Source organism: Argentina silus (genome assembly GCF_951799395.1).
Source record: "Argentina silus genome assembly, chromosome: 7".
Lineage (NCBI taxonomy): Eukaryota > Metazoa > Chordata > Actinopteri > Argentiniformes > Argentinidae > Argentina > Argentina silus.
The window spans coordinates 18,545,947-18,567,323 of record NC_139661.1 but is presented as its reverse complement, the minus strand read 5'-3'; the positions used below and the strand labels follow the sequence as shown (position 1 = coordinate 18,567,323).

General features: G+C 45.1%; 1 protein-coding gene across 1 annotated transcript in view; it reads left to right on the top strand.

Moving 5' to 3' along the window:
- The window catches only part of ksr2 (kinase suppressor of ras 2), a gene marked incomplete at both ends in the record, with an annotated part of 56,195 nt that overhangs the window by 1,791 nt on the left and 33,027 nt on the right, over positions 1 to 21,377 (top strand). Inside the window, 4 exons of the mRNA XM_083673386.1 lie at positions 4,439 to 4,579; positions 5,999 to 6,149; positions 13,998 to 14,038; positions 14,416 to 14,897. Coding sequence (XP_083529512.1) covers positions 4,439 to 4,579; positions 5,999 to 6,149; positions 13,998 to 14,038; positions 14,416 to 14,897 — 815 coding nt within the window. The remainder of the gene's footprint in view (positions 1 to 4,438; positions 4,580 to 5,998; positions 6,150 to 13,997; positions 14,039 to 14,415; positions 14,898 to 21,377) is intronic.

Here is a 21,377-nt window from a genome sequence, read left to right as displayed (position 1 = left end):
AAAGGTATACTCAGCAATGTGACAGTACCACAGTTCCAAGCAAGATGTTTCACTTGCTAGCGATTCCATAGGCACACAAGCACATTAGTGCAATGTGATAGTCTTGTGACAAAAAGGCTGGTGAGTGAATTGTCTTGCTTCACGGTAGCTATCTCTGCCAGAAGTAGTCTATTTTGTGGCTACTGTATGTTATATCAATGAGTCTACTTTTAAGCTATGAGGGCCATCTCAGTTTGGCTTCTTCTGAGTCTTTGGATCTCTCAAAGCAACCATGGACGGGATTCAAACAATTTCAGATGCTGGCTTTCCGCACAGAGATTTCTAAAGTATGTTTTGAAGTCTTAAGTTTGGGTTTAAGTTTGGAGACATTACAGTCAACAGGGTTTGGGTTCAGGGGCCAGTGTCCTATATAATGCCCCCAGTGTCTCTTTGAGACATTTATTGCCCCCCTTAGAGAGACTGCGTTGGCCATAAGAGCAGGTAACAAAACACTATTCCTGCACCTCACTGAAGATCAGTGTGCAGAGGCGCCCTCCACCCCATCCAGCGATGTATAACATATGTTTCTGGTTGATACCCAGTGTTTGGTTGACACCATGCAAAGATTAACCCTTTCCAGAACACTGTATATGACCTGTTCAGGACCATGGACAGTTAAACCCCAACAGCTTCAAGCTAAATGGCACCTAATATGTAATATGTTGAGTTAGAACTGATGGGCTGAGGTTAGTCCAGTTAGGTAACCCTGACTTAGACTGTAACCCAATAGCCTGTTCCTCATAGAATGTTATATTAAGTTTAATTTATTACTTACTCAGCATCATAGCCATAGAGAGCGTCATAGCTATGGAGAACCAACTAGAATATCTAATGTTGTGTAAGTTTAACATTTGCATTGTACACATTATCGTAAAGTTACTCTTGTGCCTGATAACAATAACTGATCATCTCCATCACTTGGTAATTACACAGCCATGTAACACCATATTGATAGGCTGCAATGGTATGGTGTTACCAAATAATTGCAATGCTGCTAACTACGCAGACATAGAGCAACTTAAAGTAAAATGTAAATGCTAATAATTCCTTTGTTTGCTTGCCTTGGTATTCTCTGGTTTCGTCTGTCCGCAAGAGTCTTCTCCTGAGAATGTAAACACAAGAGCAAGTGGCTATGTGTGACTGCCAAAGTTCTCAGAGATCCACCAAAATGTATGAATATTGAGGTTTTTAGGTTTATTAATGTTGTTACACTTCAATCTTGCATTTGTAAACTAACAGAATTAGGGGCTAGATTGACAATGTTTTTTTCACCATGCAAAAGTTTGCACCTGTTTTTTTTACAAATGGAATTGAACGTAGAATATTGACTGAAACAGTTATGGGAAGGAATATGACATTAAAGCAAATTGTAACTGATGACAGTTCAATGTTTAGCTTTTGTTTAGAGTTTTATTATTTACTGAAAGAACAGGAGCAAACTAAATCTAGTGGTAGAAGTCTGGGCCTAGGTTGGTTTTTGTAGTAACACTAGCAGATAGCCCCCCAGTCGTTGTGATACTGTGGTTTAAGTTTAAGTTTGTTAAGTTTAAAGGGCATTTCATTTATGGTCTTAGTACACAGTACAATAGATAAAACACACAGAAAAGAAAAAGAAAATGTAAGTTTTGAATACAATAATACAAATGAGAGGTTATATGAAAATGTACGTGTTGCTGACACTTTTATGTGTCTAAATCTTTGTTGATGTTGTGTAAGGGGAAGTCTATTAGGAGTAGAAATCTGGTCTGCAGTAAGTCACCAATTGTGACTAAGTCGTGTTTCAAAAATGCACACTTGGATTCATGTGTATAACAAAAACAAGGTTTACATTGCATAAGACTCAACTGTATATGTATTCAGACATTCTTTCTCGCTGGTCGAGATCATATATGTTTTTTGTTTTGTCTTTTTAAAAAAAAGAAAACTATCCTTTGAGATGATTACCAGCCGTTGGTGTACGTTTTGTCTTGTTTGTTTAACTTATTTTATGCGCTGGCAGAAAAAATGACATCATTGTCACAGGGGCACCTGGAGTAACTCATTTAGAATGCACATGTTGTTGAGCTTGGCAGTTGTCCATCTCTCACTCATTGTGAAATATTGATGGGATACAAAGGAAGAATCCCCCAAAATACTGCAATGACACTTTCTCTATGGAATGTACTGTATATCTTATATCATTAGCTTAGTGCTAGTTGGAGTAGGAACATCCAAAAAAGTGGAAATTTGTTTTACAGCATAACTCATAAAAATGTGAACAATAGGCTTATCATAAAAATGCATTGTTTACATGAAATGACTGTTGGTGCTCTTTTTCATGCTGATATTTAAAAGATGAAGATTGATTGTTGATGACCTTTGCACCGCAAGACTTGGGCAGATTTAGTTCTGCAAACGTTTACAGTTGGAAAGTTAAACGGATCAATCATGGACATTTGGCAACTGTTAATCGATGCACTGTTCATGTGTTAGAGTGGGACTGTGGCTTTCTGCACTGTGTGTTTCAAATGGTGTTTGATTCGCACAACAGTGTGTCCTGGGCAGACCTACGACCGTCCAGTACTGTACTGATGGTGAACCTGGCCATTTAAACATCCTGCACATGCAAGCCCAATTCTGATTTCTAAAATCAATTGATTTCTAAATCAATTGTCAACTCCCACCATCCAGGCACAAACTGCTTTGCCAATCAAAAAAAAAACACTTCTCGTAGGGTGTTTTGAAAATCCACTATCTACAATTCCTTGAATTCCGACCTATGACTACATGTGTTCAGCAGAAATTGGTCCGAAAAAAAAACAAAAAAAACATCTGTTTTGGTGGAAAAGTGCTTTCTGGGTAACCGTTTTTCTTTCTTTGTCTACTGTGAAGCTCCCTCCTGTTTGTAAAAGTGCTGTTATGTTGTTGTGACGTTTGTTGTGTAGTGGCCGGGTTCACCACAGGGACGTTTCAATCTCCACCCTCCAGACTGCTATTCTGGTCATGGGGAAACAAGGGCATCCACAATAATGATTATAATAATACATTGATTTGCAATGTGCTTTTCTTATAGGACTCTGTCCTTCAAACACTAAGAGACAACTGCACCTGTTTATTTCAAAGGAAAGTAAAAAATAAGACGTTTGGTCCGAAACGAAAAGGTAAAACAAAGGTTAAGAGAGGGAAGAGAAGTACAAATGAAGGCAGTTTCATGTTCAAGTTGTGTTTTTGGTGTTGGATCCCTTATTGATAAGACAGGTGTTTCAAAGCGCTTGTTTGTCAATACAGAACATGCCATGGAAAAGGTTAAGAGTTCATGTATCCTATCGGATTGTTCCGGTTGCCCAAAAATTTGTTATTCCTCCTTTTGTAATGTCAGGATCAGTGTATATTTAGATGTACAAGTTGAGAGGACATGACATCATACTGGTCCTCTGTGGCTCAGTTGGTAGAGCATGGCGCTAACAACGCTTAGGTTGTGGGTTTGATTCCTGCTGGGACCATATATACTGAAATGTATGCACTCACTGCAATGTAAGTCGCTTTGGATAAAAGCGTCAGCTAAATGGCATATATACAGTATATATATTACTGAAAGAGGTAAACAAAGGTTAACTAGATACTAAAATTGCCCCACTGACTATAGAATATTACAACATTTAATTATGAGAGAATTGTAGTTTCCACCACTGGGTTAAAGTGTGTTGGGTATTTGTTATTTTTACATGATGATTATTTTCAATTGAAAAGCCTATCAGTTTCTGTGATATATTCACTATCATTGGCTCTCGTGCCTTACTGCTTTATACAGTTACATAACGCTCTATGACTGCTTCTGCTTCTACAAGGGACTTGGAACAAACAATAACTCATAACACTTTACATACGTTACAATAACTCATAACACTTTACATTCTGCAATAACTAACGTTTGCTCATTGATATAGCCACTCTGTTGTACCTAAACTTGCTTTGGGGTCTGAAAAAGACAGAAAGGTTTAGTTTCCTACGTACTGTAAAAGGCTTTGTGTTTTGTGATGGTGTGTGTGTGTGTGTGGGGCGGGGGGGGGCGGGGTGTGTGTGTGTGTTGTGTGTGTGTGTGTCTATGTGTGTGTGCATGCGTGTGTGCATGAGTTTACGCATGCCTGAGTATTTGTGTGTAAACCACTTTTCGGGCCTGGAAATGTTTGTAAACTATCACTAGGGGTATCACGGTGCAAAATGACAGTGTTGTCGCTTGTATTTTGAATCTCCATACTCCCATACTGTGAGTATATTCTCTGTTAGCTCAATAGCGAATTAGCTACCGTTTGGTTTCCTCTCTGGAAAATAGAGAACGGTGGCTCTTGGTCAGCCTGCAACCTTGAGGCTGGGTGGGTCTGCTCCAGATCTCACACACACTTTCCACTCTGTCTCCCAGGGGAAGCTGGTGAAGTACTTCAGCCGTCAGCTGTCCTGCAAGTGCAAAGTGGCCTTAGAGGAGCGCAGCGCCGAGCTGGAGGACTTCCCCCGGCTGGGCCACTGGTTCCGCATTATCAACATGAGGAAGGAGGTCACCCAGGTAGCCTTGGCAACACTCACTCAGTCACTCACTCAGTCACTCACTCACTCACTCACTCACTCACTCACTCACTCACTCACTCACTCACTCACTCACTCACTCACTAAGTCACTCACTCACTCACTCACTCACTCAGTGGGTCAGCGTTATGGGGGACTAAGGAACTTGTCCCCAAATGGGATGTTATAAATTGTGCTGAGCCACATGCTACTGTAGCTCTGTGTCCCTCATGTAAGCTTTGAACAGTTGTTTCATTTATGAGGAGAAATCTTGCATATATATACATTCTTGAAGTAAAACTTCAATCAAACGTTGACATTTGACTTGTGTTGTTCTTAATGTTTTTCTTCTATTTAATTGAATATTTCCACCATGTGTCTCATCCAAACTTGACTGTAGCAGCACTAGAGGGTTATAGCAATAGAGGGTTATAGCACTAGAGAGTTATAACACTAGAGAGTTATAGCACTAGAGGGTTATAGCAATAGAGGGTTATAGCACTAGAGGGTTATAACACTAGAGAGTTATAGCACTAGAGGGTTATAGCAATAGAGGGTTATAGCACTAGAGGGTTATAGCACTAGAGAGTTATAGCACTAGAGGGTTATAGCAATAGAGGGTTATAGCACTAGAGGGTTATAGCACTAGAGGGTTATAGAACTAGAGGGTTATAACACTAGAGGGTTATAGCACTAGAGGGTTATAGCCACTCCCTTAGGACCATTGAGGTTCATAGCATGCTTTCACTTGGAAAGCTCCAGTCCGACAATCCACAGAGCAGCAGCCCTAGAGCAGTGTGTCCTGTAGGCCTCACCCTCATCACTCACCAGTGGACGCTAAAGATGATGTTGGCCTTCTCTCATTTCCCTAAAATCAAAGATAAGTGTGTGTTTGCACTTTTTGGTGCCACAGCCTGTTTCTGTCTATTTATGTGTTAAGATAGGAAAATGCTTGTCACTTGATGCTCGACTCTATTTCAATCTGTGCTCTAAAAAAACAGGAGTGGCCAACCCTGATGAGCTTTGTAGACTTTGTTCCAGCCCAGCTTTAGCACCAGAATCTACCAATCAGCTGCCCACCAGGGACTTGATAAGCTGAGTCATGTGTGTTAGTGCAAGGCTGGAACAAAAAGCATGCACAACCTATACCCTGTAAGCTAAGCCCAAGGTGTGTGTGTGTGTGTGTGTGTGTGTGTGTGTTTGTGCCTGTCTGCCTGCATGTGTGTGTGTGTGTGTGTGTGTGTGTGTGTGTGTGTGTGTGTGTCTGTGTGTGTGTGTGTGTGTGTGTGTGTCTGTGTGTGTGTGTGTGTGTGTGTGTGTGTGTCTGTGTGTGTGTGTGTGTGTGTGTGTGTGTACGTGCCTGTCTGTGTGTGTGTGTGTGTGTGTGTGTGTGTGTGTGTGTGTGTGTGTGTGTTTGTAGGAGATGAGCCCAGGCGATGTGACTCTGGAGGGCCTCCTGGAGATGAGTGACGAGCAGGTGTGTGAGGCGGTGCAGAAGTTCGGGGCCGACATGGAGGAGTGTGACCGTCTCAACGCCTCTCTGTCCTGCCTCAGGAAGGCCCACAAGTCAGGTAAGGCTCCCCCCACCTGCCTCCACAAACACTAAGACACCAACACTGTTTCTGGGTAGCAGATACCTATCTTTACATCCAGATCCAGGATCACCCTTCCCATATCCTAACATTAATTGTTATAGGGGTAGTAAAGGGGGGGGGGGCGCGCAAATGCAAAGGAGCTTTCATAAACTGGTGAATGTCGCCCTCTATTGAGCAGATTTTGAAACGCACCAATGTAGCCTTTGTTTTTTCCATTACTGTAATGAGAAATGTTATGCATGGAATACAGAGCAGGGTCTTTTCAGTATTTCGAGGGGTTGGTGTCCAAGAGGACATATACTTATTACTTACCATTTCACAACTCCGATTAAGAGGACTTGCCTGGTGCATTTTTTGTTGTTTGTTGTTGTTTGTTGTTTGTTGTTGATGATCATATTGTCTCATTTGACTACATTTGGGAGCGTACTGTCGGAAGAGACAAGGGTCACAGGTTCACTCAATGTATCACTTATCATAATGGCTAAGAGGCTTGAGGGACGCTCTTCCCAAATCCACAGTATTACCGAATTTCCTTGATTAGTTTCACACCAGGGGAGGCTGGTGGAGGTAGAAATCGGAGGATGGGCTCATTGTAATACATGGAATGGAATAACTCATTGTAATCCGTCCCATGCATTACAAGGAGCCCGTCCTCTGATTTCTGCCTCCACCAGCCTCCCCTGTTTCACACATACTGATTGTTGATTGTTGACACCCATTATTTTATACAATCAGAAAGGTTATAACAGGATCAATACATGAACCGGCTTCTGCTAGTGATATCTTTCATTTCAAAGAGGCACAGGCTCTTCTTCAAGTGACCTGCAGATGGAGCCCTCAGTCCAGTGAATATAGAGTAGAGTCAGTATTCAACAATGTTCATTGTAGTGATGTTCATACACTGTCTTTATTTGTAAACTAGGGCTACATAGGGTGCATGTGTTAGGAGAGTCTATCTAGTTGTATAGACGAATTATGTTTTACGATAGGCTACTCAAAACCGTTTGTTTTATTTTATTTTATCATACAAATGGATTAAAGCAAATCCCTGGTAGGCATCCACTATTGTTGCTTCACCTATCCTGTGTTTTTAGATCAGTGCAGTTTAGAGTCCTGCATCGGGTCGGGTACCCGCCGTTACCCTCGGATAACCCGCTAATAAATCAGTTCGGAGGTAGATTTTTGGCGGTAGGCCAATGTAAACTCGCGGGTCGGTTGTGGTCCAAATCAAGCATGTCGCGGGTCGGGTTCTGTTTTAATGATAATTACACAATCATTTGTTTACCATTTATTTGTGTTTCCTTTTAATGGCATTATGAGAGAGATAGAACTGTAACCAGTTCTGAAAAGTTCGAAATTGTGATAGACATCGTTAGTCTAGCCCCAGTTTATCTATTTTTTTCGGGTCCGGTTCCGGGTTAAGTTCTCGCAGTTCGGGTCGGGCAGCACTGGCGGGTTGCGGTCATTGGTTGCGGTTCGGGTCGCGACAGAATTGTTACGCGCTGGGTCGGGTGTGAGGAAGCCGCTTAAAACTGGAGATGCATCCCTAGATTCACTACAGCACAGTAGATTCTCACAACATCCCTAGATTCCCTTGAGCACTCTGAGGTTCTTTCCTCTGTTCCTATTCTGCACAGTAGAGGGCAGTACAGACCACAAGTTTGTTTTCTGAAGCGAGGACTCTCGTCTTGCAGTGCTACAGGCTGAGCAAAGGGGGGCAGTAGAGCGTCATGAAGTCAACACTATGGTCAGGTTTGTTATTAGGTTTGATAACGGGGTTTTATTAACACGTTTGATAACCATCATAATTTGTCATTTGATGCATGTGCTCCTCCTACACATGCTTATGGTTACCATGTTGTTATCAGCCAGATTTCTCTCAGACGACGACTTCAGGAAATGAATAGCACAGCAAGTTGAAAAGAGTTGTTTGTCTCTGCAGTGCTCTCCTCAAAGTCCTTCCTTCACAAACCATATTCACAGTCCCCACTCTAAAAAAAAACGGCCTACCTAGAATGATACTCAAAGCATATTCTTGTTTTTGAAGTATCTGTGCAGTGAAAAACAAAAGGGCGGCTTGTGGCTGGGCTCATGCTGCAGGAGAAGGAGCTGGACACACACCACACTAATGGTTATGGATCTCATGTGTAGCACAACTTAGAGTCAAGCTGTTAATATGTCAGCCGCATACCAAACACTGTTTTTATATCTCTAAGAAAGCGAAAACATTGACTGCTATCTTGATTTGTCATCACTGTAAACAACACCACTTTATCAGCGTCAAACTTCACTCCTCACCTTGCTTGGAGACAAAACAATGACACATAATACCAGTTATTCATTTCCCTACACAGTTGTTCAGCAACTGTTCTGCAACCCTAAGTATGTACTGTATTCCCCCCCCCCCCAATCTTTGTTTCTATACCAAATGAAAAATGACAGTTTCTGGCTTTAGGAGACAGCAGTCATGGAACATAATGTAGTTAGCGAACACACTGGTCCATCATCAGCCCCCATAGTCCCTACTCACCACATCCTTTTGATTCTTGTCACTGCTAATACCAGCAGGCAGGTTCCTCCTGACTTGTGGGTGTTCGTAATGTGTTTTCTCTGGCTGGTTGGTGCTGGGGCTGGGGCTGGGGCTGGGGCTGGGGCTCTGGAGCTGGGGCTCTGGAGCTGGGGCTGGGGTTGGGGTTGGGGCTGGGGCTGGGGCTGGGGCTCTGGAGCTGGGGCTGGTGCTGGGGCTGGGGCTGGGGCTCTGGAGCTGGGGCTCTGGAGCTGGGGCTGGGGCTGGGGCTGGGGCTGGGGCTGGTGGTGGGGCTGGGGCTCTGGAGCTGGGGCTGGAGCTGGGGCTGGGGCTGGAGCTGGAGCTGGGGCTGGGGCTCTGTGTCTGGGTCTGGGGCTCTGGGTCTGGGGCTCTGGGTCTGGGGCTCTGAGGCTGGGGCTGGGGCTGGGGCTGGGGCTGGGGCTGGGGCTGGGGCTGGGGCTGGAGCTGGGGCCAGTGTAGTCACAGTGTCTGGGCTAGGGCCGCCTGTCGATCCCTGTGCCCTAATTTGATTTGTGCGCGTGGCTGTTGTGGTCAGACTTCCTCCAGCGGAGACATCCCGGCGGTGCCGGCCGCCCATGCAGCAGCAGTCCAGCTGGGCACGCCACAGGGCATACTGGGGGCGGCCACCGAGGCCAAGGGGGCGTCTCATCTCAGACGGATCAGGCTTTGAGCACTTTGGGACTCGCTTTCCTTTCTGTCCTCAGGCCTCTTTCTCTCAGGCCACTAATGGGCTGTTATCAATAGGGGGGCCAGAGACATGTGTGAATGCAGCAGCAACACCATGCAGCGCTGTAAAGGGCCACCCTTAGCAGAACAGAATGGCAAAGAAAGCTATTATTTATCAGCTCCCTCAGTGATGTCTCGTAACCTAGAGAGGAAGCATAACTGCTACACCCCCAAAGTCCCAGTTTTAAATATAACATTTGTTTTTTTTGTATTATTGTATGTTTTTTTTTTAGTCTCGTAAGTCCCAAGGAAGTTTTCGTACTCCTACGCAAAACATGAACAGGAGAATATTCTCTGGACTTATTAAAAAGATATGATAGTCTCATCATTTTGTAATGATTCGTATGGCCATTCCATGCATAAGTGCTCAGCAGTTGTTTTTGATGAGGTCCACTGTTATTGGAGGTGGCAGTTTCTGTTCTTCTTCTATTTTTTTTTACAAGCAATTTGACAATCCCGTGTGTCCCCCCAATGAATGCAGTGTTTGAATAAATAAATAAGTCACATATTACTTTGACATTGCATGGCGAGTGACACAATCCAACTATAAAAGCAGCCATTAAAAACCGCAGCCACAACAGTATTTTGTTAAATGATTGTTTTAAAACAAAATGTAAGTTAATAACCACTTTGACAAGGCTCGTTATGTATCCCTCCACAAGTTGCTTTGCTGATGAGTCATAGTTCAGCGGCAGTCCTCCGTCGGTCCATTCTGCTGCAGCGTCTTCGTATTACCCGACCTGCCCTCTTCAGGAACCCACACATGCCACGCTGCGACGCCAGCGTCCTGTGATGATCTGCCTAATAGTGTTGATCTATTCCTGCTCAGCGCTTTAGTATATGTGAGAATGACAAGTCATACCCCGAAGACGTCTCTTTGTGTCTTTCCCCGGTAGTCTTTGATGGTTAAAAGGACTGTCCCGGTGCCCTGCCTTAAGACTGCATCACGTAGATTCATGCCTAATTGGCTTCAACTGCCATCTGTGTATATGTGGAGGAAAGGAGGGGAGGGGAGGGGAGAGGAGAGGACAAATGAGGAGACGAGACTAGCGGTGTGAGGAGAGAAGGAGAGGAGGAGAGGAGGTGTAGGAACGGAGAGGAGAGGAGAGGAGAGGAGAGGAGAGGAGAGGAGAGGAGCGGTAGGTAGACAAAAGTAAAGACAAAAGTATGTAGAGTTTTGAGGAGGGAGAGAGAGAGAGAGAGGAGAGAGGAGAGAGAGGAGAGAGAGAGAGGAGAGAGAGAGAGGAGAGAGAGAGAGGAGAGAGAGGAGAGAGAGGAGAGAGAGAGAGGAGAGAGAGAGGAGAGAGAGGAGAGAGAGGAGAGAGAGAGGAGAGAGAGGAGAGAGAGGAGAGAGAGAGAGAGAGGAGAGAGAGAGAGGAGAGAGAGAGAGGAGAGAGGAGAGAGAGAGAGGAGAGAGAGGAGAGAGAGGAGAGGAGAGAGAGAGAGGAGAGAGAGGAGAGAGAGGAGAGAAGCAGAGTAAGGGATGCTCTCTCCTATGCCAGAGTGAGGAGGAGGGCAGCAGGGTGCTGCAGCTGACAGTCCTCCCCTCCCACTGGCAGGTCTGAGGACAGCCGTTGGACCTGCAGTGTAGGTCCCCCATACTAGGCTGCCCTATGGCGCCTACACATGATAAGCGACAAGCGCTGGGCTCAGTGCAAGGTGTGGCGCAGCTCGCGCCACCTGAAAGCCTCCACGGCCCGCGATAGCAGTTAGGAAACAGCTGATTAGGAAGTGCAGCCGCGTCCTCCACTGAAAGACAATGACTCGCCTGGTGTAATGATAATCTTGCCCTTATCATGTGAATGCCACTTTACCCCGAGCTGCTAAAGGCCATGCCTCTTCACTTCCCTCAGTGTTTGGATATGTTCCTTTGGTCTTGTTATCAACTACGTTTCACCCGGCCTGCGCTCTTGAAAATTCGCCCCGATGTGACACCACCGGAAGTCACTTGAATGTACTTTGCCATGTGAAGGATCAGGATGATTCATTACATGTCCACCGTCGTCCCGTTCTAAAGATAGGGTTAAAACTGGATTGTGCTGAACAGGAGCATATGGCATCCTTTCACAGAATCCTTTTTACTCCGGTGGTGAAATGGACCAGAGAGCGTCCCAGTGGCACTGCTATGCCATTTACACACACACAGCACCAGCCCAGGGGTAATTAGTCCAATTATGACATTCTTTCTCTCAGCTTCTCCCCATGTAAATGTCTCCCACGTGGATGTGTGTTGGCCTATTACCAAAAATCAGAATCTAAATAATCAGTCGTGAAACTCCCATGACTGGGGTATTGTTGGGGAGGAGGGCTGGGAAGATATGGCCCTGCTGGCCACTGGTAGCCTACAGGGATGAGAACAACGGCTGTGTGTCACTCTATAGAGAGGTACGGCCCACTGCCTCAGCCATGGTGAGCTATGGAGATTGATAGTGAGCTATAGGGAGCAGGGGAGGCTGGTGGAGGTAGAAATCGGAGGACAGGCTCATTGTAAGGCATGGAATGGAATGAGTGTGTTTGGTTCTCCTTTTGATACTCCTTATTCCATTCCATGCATTACAACGAGCCTGTCCTCCGATTTCTACCTCCACCAGCCTCCCCTGATGAGGAGTCACAGTGAGATATGGGGATTCATGAGAAGTTACTGTATGTCATTTTCAAACCTCTAAATTTCCACATCATTCTTTAAAGTATTTTAGGGATGTTGTTTCCAGTCTGTTTCCAATTCGCTTTCATGTTTTTTCTAGACGAGATGATGAGGTTATCTGAAGTAGCAGAAGTCAAGTTTCTGTTACTATTTTGATAAAGCAGTTGCTAAGATACTAGTATGGTTAATGAATTTGAGTCATTACCAAAGCTGTATTTCTGTCACCGACAAAAGCTCCTTTTTTTTTTTTTCAGTCTCACACAAAATATTTTACTTTAGGGTTTTTAACCAGACAACAGTTCCGTAGAAACCATTCAGAATTAGGTTTTGTCAAAGAATGAAATGGAGATGAATACCCTAAAGATAAGATTATTCATCAGTAACATGGGTGTTTGGTAAGACTATTGGATTATTCAGATCTTTTTAATTTTGGCATGGCTCGAAATATTTGTGTGCTATGTCTTTGATTTGAAGTGTCTGCTAATTTGATCAAAATCCCCGGGATTGGATGCTTCATCATCCATATTGACTAAGAGATAGTCGGCTCGCTGGCATGGGAGCACTCTTTGATGATTTTCAAACGTTTTCCAGTGAGGTGATGCCAAACTTTTAATTACTGAGTGGCTTGTTTGTCATTTAATTTCCGCTAATGAAGGATGCTTGATTGAGCCTCATCGGTCCACCGGCCGCCAGCGGTGGAGGAGTTCTCCATCGTGCCCCTCGGCCCTCTGCCTCTTGGTCCCATCTGAGGGGCTGAGGGTGGACGTGCGGCCCACTTCAACTGTCTCAGAGACCCTCTTCAACCATGAGTGTGGCACCCCCTAGGACGCTGTGGCTCCTCCAGTTGAGAGCAGAGCTGATAGCCGGTGGAGAGGCTCTACAAGAGCTCCGGCATACTCTACCGTACATCAACTTCTCCTATCAGAGGAGGTCTCCCTCAGGAGTGAACTCATTCGGCCCTGCTTGTGCATCACACAGAATGCGTTGACGTGAGTAGAGGCCGTGAGTGTCGTTAATCGGTTGTTGTGCGTTTGGAAAGCCGTGTCCTGCGCGGTTTCGCTCGCATTACACGTGTCTTGGGACCGTGTGACTTCAGCCTCAAGACGCACTGTCACCCCCTCGCGTCGTTAATCGGTTGTTGTGCGTTTTGGACGCCGTGCCCTGCACGGTTGCTCTCGCATTAAAAGTGTCGTAGGACTGTGTGAGTGAAATATTGATGGTAGGTTAGTTGTTTGTTGCATCATTGCAAACGGACAGTCTTTATGTAGGCTTTAGGGTGAGTAAAGCATGCCCTACCGTATTCACTACCGTATGTGATAGGAAGACTATTAGAACAAGTGTATTGCGATCTCGAGATCCGAGCATGACGTCTGGACAGCTTGACCTTTGACCTGACTGTGCACCTTTGTAGATACAGATTAGACCGCCCCAGCCTCTCTCAGAGTGGACATTTCCTTGGGGAAGCTTGCACTGTCCTCCCTCAGTTACAGTGGGAACATGTAGTTGACATGGTCATCAGATACACTGACCTCTCTACACAGGAGTTCTTCCAGACAGAAGCCCTAAAGACGCACCATCACCCCCTCCTTTCTCTGTTATCCTCTCACTCTCCATCTCAATCTACTGTAGATAGTAGATATCTCCCCTGGCCTTGGAATGTGTTGGTGGAGTTGCTATCATTCTTCAGCAGTTTATGAATAACAATCTCAGTCAAGACTGTTGTTTTTTTCAGGGATCAATTTCGCATAGATTACAGAAATGTTTGTCATGTAATGCTGATGGATCATTTCAGACACAACAATCATGACGGAAAAAACAATAACCCGAGTCTTGCAGTAGATTTTTTTTCAAAACAATGTCTTTGTCGAATCAATAAACTTGTTCTTGTATTTTTTTTTTTTTCAAGAACAACTCGAGGACGACACATTACACACTAACGGAGGTGACGTATTATCATCTGAGCTGAAAAAGCAACAACATCTCGCTCTTCACTCTCCTTCACAAACTCCTCGTCTTGTCTGCTATTCATGAATCTCATTCAACTTGGGGTCTGTAAACTAAATTGTGGTGATGATGGCTGGGAATCTCTGTTCATGTCTGCCTCACCCCCATGCTCCCCCATACTGAATCATATTTGATATCAATGCTATTGGTATTTGATATCGATCCATGCTCTCTCGCTTCTTTGTATGAAAAAATGATGCCATTGTATTGTTATCATCAGGCCGTGGTTAGGTTGCGGTGAGCGGTTATGATCTGTGAACAGTTTCCTCCCTGTGTTTCTCTTTGTTCTCTCCGCTCCCACAGCAGGGGGCCAGCATGCCAAGCAGGACTGGTCCATCCAGTGGCCCACCTCTGAGTCTGGCAAGGAGAACAGCCCCGTGTGCCAGCCCGAGCCCAGCCAGTGGGTCCGCTTCCAGCTCTCCCAAAGCCCCAAGGTCCAGTCCAAGTACAACCAGCACGTGTGCCACAGCCCGCAGGCCCTGGGCCCCTCCCCCTACGCCGACCGCCTGACCGTGGACGCAGGCCTCTTCCCCTCACTGGACTCTGGCCACCGCTCCCTGCCCCCCTCGCCCCGCCAGAGGCACTTTGCCCACACCCCTCCCCGGACTCCCCTGGTGGTGAACACCATGACCCCCCCAGGAACGCCGCCCATGCGCCGCAGGAACAAGGTGAAGGCGCCTGGGACGCCGCCGCCGCCCAGCCGTAAGCTCATCCACCTGCTGCCGGGCTTCACGGCGCTGCATCGCAGCAAGTCCCACGAGTTCCAACTGGGGAACCGCCTGGACGACAAGCAGACGCCCAAGTGAGTCACTTCCAAGCCCATGCAGCCGAGCCCAGCAGTGGCCACTTTGGGGCATTGTCATTGTCATTCGTCAGCCATGCCAGCTCTTGTGACGTAGTGTCTGGTTTGAAGCTGCAGTCGACAATGCCAACTTTTGATTTCGATTTCGTTTTTGATTTGTACCAACTGTGGAGTTTATGAGAAAAACAAGTTTTGATTTTGCTGGGGGGGATGAATGAAAAGAGATGAAGAGAGAGTTTGAGAGTACAATAGCATGTGAAGTGTAGAGGTTTGTGAAAGAGTAATGATTGTTCAACTAGCCTCAACAGATGGTCTGCTTGAAGATGGTCTGCTTGCACACGCTCAGCTATAGGCCTATTATCTACATAGTGTCTAAAAACTCCCTTGCATTCAGTAGAGGGATGAGAGCAACAACCCATATTCACTGGGAGTGCACTCTCTCTCTCTCAAATAACAATCTAATCTACTGTCCTGCCTAAGGCCCAATCAGCTTAATTCATAGGAGGACATCAGCGGCCATAAAGCAACAGTGATCTATCAACGAGAGAGATAAGGGTCAAGAGCTGAGTTCCTGACTGCCTCCAGGTCTGGTGCAATGTTGATCAGATTTGCCTGCTGGTCTGTCACAGTGAGCAGAGAGGGTCCACCAATGGAAGGAAATCAGGAAAGGAGTGCCCCTCAGGAGAGTAGCAGTCATTTTTATAATGCCATTAGATGACAGTGCCCTATCGTAAGCCCAATTGGTAAGTTAATATTTGGGAGTTATTTTTTCTCTTTTAATGACAGGCCATCTGGGTTGTGTTGTGTGTGTGTGTGTGTGTGTGTGCCTGTGTATGTGTGTGTGTGTGTGTGTGTGTGTGTGTGTGTGTGTGTGTGTGTGTGTGTGTGTGTGTGTGTGTGTGTGTGTGCGTGTGTGTGTGTGTGTGCGCCTGTGTGCACCTGTGTGTGTGCCTATGTGTGTGTGTGTGTGTGTGTGTGTGTGTGAGTGTAAACATGTTTGCCCTGTGTGGAGTGGATCAGCACTGCAGTGAAGAGGCTGAAACGGCATTAGAGAATTGATTACCGGTCCCTGAGCACTGATGAAGCGCAGGCTCAGAGTTAAGGCCTCTAATCAATGACCATGTCGGACCGTGCCTGGAAACGCTAAAACTCATCTGGACACGAAGGTGGAGTGGAGAGCTATGTCCTATGGTCTTCATAATCATTATACATCAGTAGAGGCTGGGTGAGGTACAAACCAGAGGACGGGCTCATTGTAATACATGGAATGGTGTTTGATACCACTCCTCATTCCATTCCATGCATTACAATGTGCCCGTCCTCCGATTTCTACCTCACCCAGCCTCCGCTGTTATACATAATCCCAATACTTAATCATAGTACTTATAACTAGCTGTCTGTGCGTCATGGTCAAAGTGGCTCGGTTATTTGGAGCTAGATAGATGATAGATGGCAAAACGCATGGGTCACATGACACTGATGATGGCGTTTGTTTATCCTCGATCCCTGAACGAAATAAATCCTAAAATAAAACTTTAAATCAATTTGTTTTCATGAGGACCAGCTACAAACTTTTGACTATGCGAAAGGGCGTCAGTGCAAAGTTGTCACCTGGTATTCTCAGCAGGGAATACACAACGCGACACGAAGCAGAAGCTAACAGCATGTACTATCTGTAATAACTATCTATAATAACTAAAGAAATATCTGTAATAAAATAGCTATAACACTGTCATAACCTAAATGTAATCCTTCTGTTCCACCGTTATTGCTTCATTCCCTCTAGAAAATAACACGGGCACACGCTGTGCTGCTTCAAAGGCCCGATAAACCCCCTTTATCTTTATAAGCATACTGTTTTTAGTCTCTTTCCCTGGTAGTACCGCAGGCTACATTGTTTCTGCCGTCATTACCAGAGGTTCATTTCTCACCTTCCCTCCTGAGTGTTTGAACGAGCTCTCGACGCCCCTCTCTTTCTTAATTACCTGGCCCGTGTGGATGGGACACAACAGGCAGGAATTAACCTTTGACCCCTAATGAGATGAGCCCGATACCTACATGCCAGGAGGAGTGTGTGTGTGTGCGTGCGTGTGTGTGTGTGTGTGTGTGTGTGTGTGTGTGTGTGTGGATGCCACAGGCGCTCCAGACATTCACACTCATGGCCAGCTCTGCCTCTCAGTCTCCCTGGTTAACTAGCAGGTCACACTGCACTAAGACAAATGGCGTGAAAGGACAGAGGACGCTGGGACTGTCAGCTGGTTCTACCAGACAGCAGGTTTATTCATGAGGAGAAGGGAGAGGCATTCCTCTCTGTGTTGCAACTTGGCTGCCTTTCATCCGTTGTTGCAGGAATCTTGAGTATTTCTCTTTACATTACATTTTTGACATTTGTCTAAACTAAGTGAATCATCTATACATCAGTCATCATAAGAAAAAAATCTATGCTAGGACCAGGTGCCATTGGCAGTCATTTAAAAAAAAAATGTTTTTGCAGTTATTATTATTAACAGTAGAGGAGTTGTACAGAGGGGTAGTGGGGGGTGAAGAGGTCTTTAGGAGGGACAGTCAAGAATTTAATCGTATTGAGTATTTCTCTTTAAACATTCACTTGCTTACCTCATTCCATACAAACAGCCTGTGCCTTTTTTTTTGGGGGGGGGGGGGGGGTTAGGTGTTGTTATTGTGCAATGGCCTCTTTTTGGTGAGTCGTTGTAGAAGATCATGTTGACAGCTGTTTTGTTGCCTTCACGCATGGAACCCCCTGGAAATGGGAAAGCAGAGAAGATGATTGTGTTATGTTTTTCTGTTTGGTACACTGACTGTGACCTTAGTTAGTTGTGTAGACTTCCTGAATGGAGTGCAATTCAATTACTGACCCTACAGTACATTTACAGTCTGTGGGGTTACTGACCCTGCAGTACATTTACAATTACTGACCCTGCAGTACATTTACAGTCTGTGGGGTTACTGACCCTACAGTACATTTACAATTACTGACCCTGCAGTACATTTACAATTACTGACCCTACAGTACATTTACAATTACTGACCCTGCAGTACATTTACAATTACTGACCCTGCAGTACATTTACAATTACTGACCCTGCAGTACATTTACAATTACTGACCCTGCAGTACATTTACAGTCTGTGGGGTTCAGCATATGCATATAGAAAGAATAAATAAGGTGTACACAAAGCAATGTGAGGAAAATATACAAAACAATAATTGGTTTGAGAACACAATTCTGTGAAATGACTGTCATAACTAGGGCTGGTACATTACAGTGAAATACTGCTGGTATTCGTTGGTTATTGGTCGTTAACTGATCTACATTTTACATGTATGGCATTTAGCAGACGACTTTATCCAAAGCGACTTGCAACAAATACATTTGTCTAAGTAAGTGAATCATCGATCCATCAGTCATCATAAGAAAAAGTAACCTATGCTATGTTAATCTTATTCATGTCATTACATCGCTGCAGTGTTTCCTGACCTGCAGTCTCAGGGCTGCGGTATTCCCTTGGAAGAGGGACAGAATGAAAATGGTATTTGCCGTAAAAGTTTCAAGTTTCAAGTTTATTGTTACGTCTCATACACAAGTGCAGGGAGTAAAATTCTTAGGCTTGCTTCCATGACAATGCAGCATACAAAAAATACAAATAAGCAATAGGCAATGAAACAAGGCACAATTAAAATGTAAAATGTAATAGCCCTGAGTTGCCATATCTGTGCTGAAATCCAGTACTTTACAACCAATATATTAAGATAACCCCCCCCCCCCCCCCCAGGTTCTCCTGCATATACTGAACCCCACATACAGATGTACAGTAGTTTTTGGTGGCCTAAACTGAGCTGTATGACAGCTGGACAGATGCTGACCGTCCCCTGGCTGTAGATGACAATAGACTCAGAGCGTCACTCATCCATGATGAAGTGGCCTCCTGTCTCTCTCTCATTGTCTACCCCATATCCCCTGAAGACGTACTGGCCTGTCAGGGAGTGTGAGCGGCACAGTTCAAATGTCTGTAGCTTTTGGCAATGCTGACCAGTTGTTTTTAAAATGCCAAGGAGGACTAATTGATTATGTCTTCAAGCCTAATTAATAAGCTGTCCACAAGGCTGTGGAATATCATGCCAGCCGTATTTGAGAGTTTGGCTGAAATGTGAAGTTTAATTAGTTTGAGATAATTCAGTATGCAAGGGATGACTGGCAAGGTTGTCGCTGTTTTAAAAAACAGCCACTTATTTTCAGTGAGGAAAAAATGACCGCAGTTAGCAAAGTAATTGGTTTTCGCGATGATTTGATAATTGGCATTTTGGGAGATGTGTTGTGAGAGTTGCTTGTCACCATCTGACTAGATTTACATATTCACATGTCTTCAGGAACTCTTGAAAAATGTTCCTAATTTGATCGGGCATACATTGCATATTTCATGGTGGCATGAAAATAAGGACTTTGCTGTTTCTCAGAAATCACAAAGAGGCCAATTTTGTTTTGTTATCTGATGATCCATCTTCATGTTTTACAGTAATCAATTGCAGTCTCTCTCTCTCTCTCTCTCTCTCTCTCTCTCTCTCTCTCTTTGTCTCTCTCTCTGTCTCTCTCTCTTTGTCTCTCTCTCTCTCTGTCTCTCTGTCTCTCTCTCTCTCTCTCTCTCTCTCTCTCTCTCTCTATGTCTCTCTCTCTCTCTCTCTCTCTCTCTTTCTTCAGTTCTCACAACATCAACGCACTCTCGCTCAGGGAAGAAACCGTTGCACTATGACCATAACTAACTGTGTGCAGAGTTCCAGGCCCTGCCATTCACCACCCCTCAGCCCACTGACACAACCCCCCACCCTCCCCACCCGCCCTGAAAATGTAAATAGATTCACTTGGATGACAGAAATGCCGTAGGTACCTAATGCCACTTAAACTTCTGCATCCCAGCCCGTAGTGCTGCTGCGCTGCCGCTCTCCTGCCCTTTTCACCACGAGTGTCCCTCTTAGTTCGAGTGATAATTAATGAGCCTCGTTCGGTATGCTAATGAGGATCAACATGCGCGCGTTGGGAAGGCCACAGATCTCCGAGCAGAGCCGTCGAGTCCCATTCGGCCTGGTCGACGTTGAGCAACGCGGCGCTCTAGAGGAGGGCGATGCGTTTGGTTGTTTTTACCTCGGTTCTGTTTTACCACATTGGCGCTGTGGAACTGTAAATATCTGGAAAGTGTTTCCTTATGAAAGTTTGGGTTATAAACCCCTCTCCTTTGCGTTTCCTGTGAATGTTAAGCACTTTCTTATTGAATTTGATACATCACTGATAAATCACGTGCGTGCACAGTGTGGGAGGTATGATTCACCCACTCAGGGTAATTCCACCATAGACAACTTGAGGGGAGAAATTTGCATCTATTCCGTGGCCAATTTGAATGTTTGCTTTGATTAAACTTCCTTAGACAGTACAGTACATCTCTCCCAAGATCTCTCACCCTTTTTCTCTCTCGTTCTTTCCCTCTTTCTTTCTTCCCCGTCTCTCTCTACCTCTCCTCATGCATGTCTTCCAGGGCTTTGTGGAGATGCTGTTTTACTGTCATCTGTGAAAACTCACAGTTCAGCCAGAAAATAACTTTTTATTGGATTTATTTTCATGGACGCTTAGGGAGGTGTAGTCAGGGATCTGTTGACGGCCAAAAATAAGATGTTGTTGACCGGCGGTATGGCAGACGATGAGGTAGAGAGAGAGAGACAACCTCAGTCATCTGAATAACTAAGTCAGAGAATGCAACAACGCAACGGCTAGCATCACGCCACTCTGCCCCCATTCGTCATTCTGTCGACCTTATACTACGGTAATAACATTTTTTAAGACAAAAGCCCTGAATTTGTGACAGGTTTGTTTTATGACAAAGTCTAACTCCTAACACAAATGTTGTTGTCCTGAATATTCATTGGCTCTAAAAATCAATGTCCTGTTACCTTGGAAAACACATTGACACACAGATTAGTGCCACAGCTTGTGCCCAGACAGACACATTGTCACATTGACGCATGACCTCTGACCTTGTGGTTTATTAGTGCAAGCGCTGGTCTCTCGTTCATTCACAGGGCCATCAGGAAAGAAGACACTCACAGTGCATCAAGCCACATCAGGTCAGCTATAGATCTGTGACCCCCAAAGTGTGTGTGTGCGTGCGTGCGTGCGTGCGTGCGTGTGTGTGTGGATGTGTGTATATGTATGTATCGGTGTCAGTGTGTGTGACTCACCATTGCTCTCTCTCTCTCTCTCTCTCTCTCTCTCTCTCTCTCTCTCTCTCTCTCTTTCTCCCTCTCTCTCTCTCTTTCTCTCTCTCTCTCTCTCTTTCTCTCTCTCTCTCTCTCTCTCTCTCTCTCTCTCTCTCTTGAGGAAGCTCATCCATGTTAATCAGGGCTTTGGCCCCCTGCCATTAATGACAAGTCAGGTGAGAGGAGATGTCAACACGCGACCCAGTGAGCGGAATG